The following is a 2976-nucleotide window of genomic DNA, read 5'->3' as shown; positions in this document are numbered from 1 at the left end:
ATATGAAAATAGATATTTTTAATTTTTTTTAATTGAGGATATAAAATATATTTTTAGTCCTATTTATAAAATATATAATAAAATATTATTATTTATTCTCTCAAACTCAAATATAAAAATAAAAAAAATAAATAGATCTTTTTAACTTTTTATTGTACAGATATTTTTATTTTTAACTATTTAAAAATATTTTTAAATTTTTTATTTTTTTAAAAGTTAGATAAATTAATTTCTCTGTACAAATGTCTCCTCATACCCAATTTTTAAGGAGAAATTAATTTGTCCTACTTTTAAAAATGTGAGGTTAAAAGTATTTTTAAATTATTAGGGACTAAAATATTCGTGAGACAAAAAGTTAGAGACTTATTTATCATTTTCTAAAAATAAAATCTCATTATAGTATTATCTAAAAATATGGTTTCAGAAAATTTTTTTTTTAAAATATTAAAAGACTATCAGAATTTATTGTTTTTTGTTATTATTTAATCATTAATATTTAAAACTTAAAAATATAAAATAAAATATATCACTACATTACTAAACAAAAAAAATAGATTAACAAAGTTGAATTAAAAACAAAATAATGATAAAAAATAATAAATTATTATAATTTTTTAATATTCTTTTAGCCCAATATTAATATAATCACACGTCAACATTATTCACTATATCATTTTAAAAGGAGAATATTTTTAATATTAGACTATTAATGAATTGCGTTGTTCACTTAATTTTTGCTCAAGAGATAGGTAAGTAAAATATATCGTTAACTAAATTGTCCAATTATCATTATTTATTACTAACTCACGCGCGCTATATTAAAATCAACTATTAAAATTAATTATAAATATAAAATATATATTAAAATTTAAAATATATATATATTTAAAATAAATTAAATTATATATATAATAACTGATTTTAGTTTTTAATTAACATTCTTGTTTATTAATATACTAATTAAGAAAATGGCTGAAAAATTAACTTTTAGTAAGTCAGTTTGTTAACATGCCGAATATGGTTTTCTTCCCAGGGGTAGCTAATGTTAGCTAACTTTGGCCTGTTTTAACGATGGAAAATGCTATTTATATATCAAAATCAGTTATTAAAATCAACTATTAATATATTTGTGTATAAATATATGTGTGGTTTAGTTTATTTTTAATGTATATTTATATTTTAATATATATTTTATATTAGTGGATGACTTTAGTGGCTAATTTTAGTGTGTACCTAATATAACCAATTAATGATAATATATGAACTCTCAAAAAGGCTGGGCTAGACACCATTCTATAATGAGAGGACAATTTTTAAAAAATATATAAAATAAGAAGTTTCTAACATCAACTGGATATGCTTTCAATAGTTGATTAAAGTTCATCACATAGTTGAATTTAATTGCTGGAATAAAGGGAATCCCCTAGCTTGTTGCGTTTTATTTTCACCATAACAATAGACTAATAAGATATCTATCTATATTACTATAGCTAGGGTAGGATCTTCATGCAGCGCAGTTTGTGAACCCAGAATGTGACCCTTTTGAAGGTGTTGGCGTGGCCAAAGAAACCATATTCCTTACTCTTATTCATGCTAGACACATGTTGAAAGTCAAAATGTAAGACGACTTTCAAGGCTTCATAATATGCAAAGTCTTTTAGCTTAGTCTTGACAAGTCCATACTTTTCCACAATCTCATCCCAAATCTCGTCTTTGTCTCTCATAAACTCCACCAAATCAACCCTATCTTCATCATTCTCATCAAACCCAACAAACTCAACATCAAAAACCTCACTCAGCACTTTCCACATTCTCTTCCACGTAAACAAGTCGCCGTTGGTGCAATTGAACGCTTGGTTCTTGGCGTTGTCCGTAACCGCAGCCCACACGTGCTGTTGTGCTAACACCTCGGAGTCTGTCATGTCGCAAAAATGCTCCCACGTGTACCGTGTTCCTGGGTAACGAAACGGCAACCTAAGGTGGCGGCAAACCGCGGCATAAGCCCCAAGCATAACCAGCGTGTTGATTGCACTCCTTGAAGACGCGCCGATTATGATGGAGGATCGGTGAACGGAGTACGTCAGAGAAGGCGCGTGGGACGCAAGGAGATCCTCCTGAGCGTAGTAGAAGTTTGGGTACGGTAGTCGGGGCATGTCCTCGTGAAACGGGGGATCATGGCTCAAGAGTTGAGTTGACCGGGCCGGGTCAAAAATTGGGCCCATGTAGTGTTTTGTCCCGGTTTGGAGGGTTACGTGGGTGAGGCGGGAAGAAGGGGAAGATTTGAGTGTGGTGAGAACGTTGTGGAGCATGGCTTTGTTGGTGGCAATGTTGGCTTCTTCGTCTTCCTGAAACTGAAGAGCCACCCAGAAGAGGTGTGTGACCTCGTGGGCTATGGGGGAGAGGCTGGCTTGTGTGTTGGCGGCATCGACGGCGTCGAAGCTGATGAAATCATCCACGATGGAAGCAGGAAACCAGGTGGCGGGCGGGGGACGGCGGGCTGCTCCGTAAACCTTCCATGCGCCTCCCTTGCAGTCGGGCTTCTTCAAGGATTGGGCTATGTTAAACCCAACCATACCTGTGACTCCAACGATAAGCGCTACATAATCTTGGTTCTCCATGAATACAAAGGAAGTGAATTATTGATGTTTAATTGTTTACTAGTATTAGTATATCTGAATCTGATATGCTGAAATTACTCTCTCTATATATATACACTCTCTCTTCATAATTTAAAAAAAACTTTAGTATTTAATTTTGTCTTCTGGACAAAATAAAGTTGTTGGTGCCTCAGCAAGGAGAGCTTTGGAGGTTGCTGATTTTCTTGATGGGGATAAGATGGCTACAGTAGTTAGTAAGCAAGACGATTTGGAAATACCAATTGTGACGTTCACTAAGGAAGGAAAAGAGATATTGGCAGAGTCCTACAAAGATGCCATCGTGATCAAAATTCTTGGAAAAAATTTTAGCTATACAGCG

General features: G+C 33.0%; 1 protein-coding gene across 1 annotated transcript; it reads right to left on the bottom strand.

Moving 5' to 3' along the window:
* Window positions 1-1337: 1337 nt before the first annotated feature.
* On the bottom strand, window positions 1338-2664 carry LOC107639039 (3-oxo-Delta(4,5)-steroid 5-beta-reductase). Its single transcript, XM_016342456.3, has one exon. The coding sequence runs from the start codon at window positions 2616-2618 to the stop codon at window positions 1491-1493; it is 1128 nt and encodes a 375-aa protein (XP_016197942.1). The 5' UTR covers window positions 2619-2664; the 3' UTR covers window positions 1338-1490.
* Window positions 2665-2976: the final 312 nt, after the last annotated feature.

The sequence above is a fragment of the Arachis ipaensis genome, chromosome B1 (genome assembly GCF_059453495.1).
Source record: "Arachis ipaensis isolate K30076 ecotype BB chromosome B1, ASM5945349v1, whole genome shotgun sequence".
In the NCBI taxonomy this organism is placed as follows: Eukaryota; Viridiplantae; Streptophyta; class Magnoliopsida; order Fabales; family Fabaceae; genus Arachis; species Arachis ipaensis.
The sequence above is the reverse complement of the archived record's forward strand: the minus strand, read 5'-3'. Positions and strand labels throughout refer to the sequence as shown.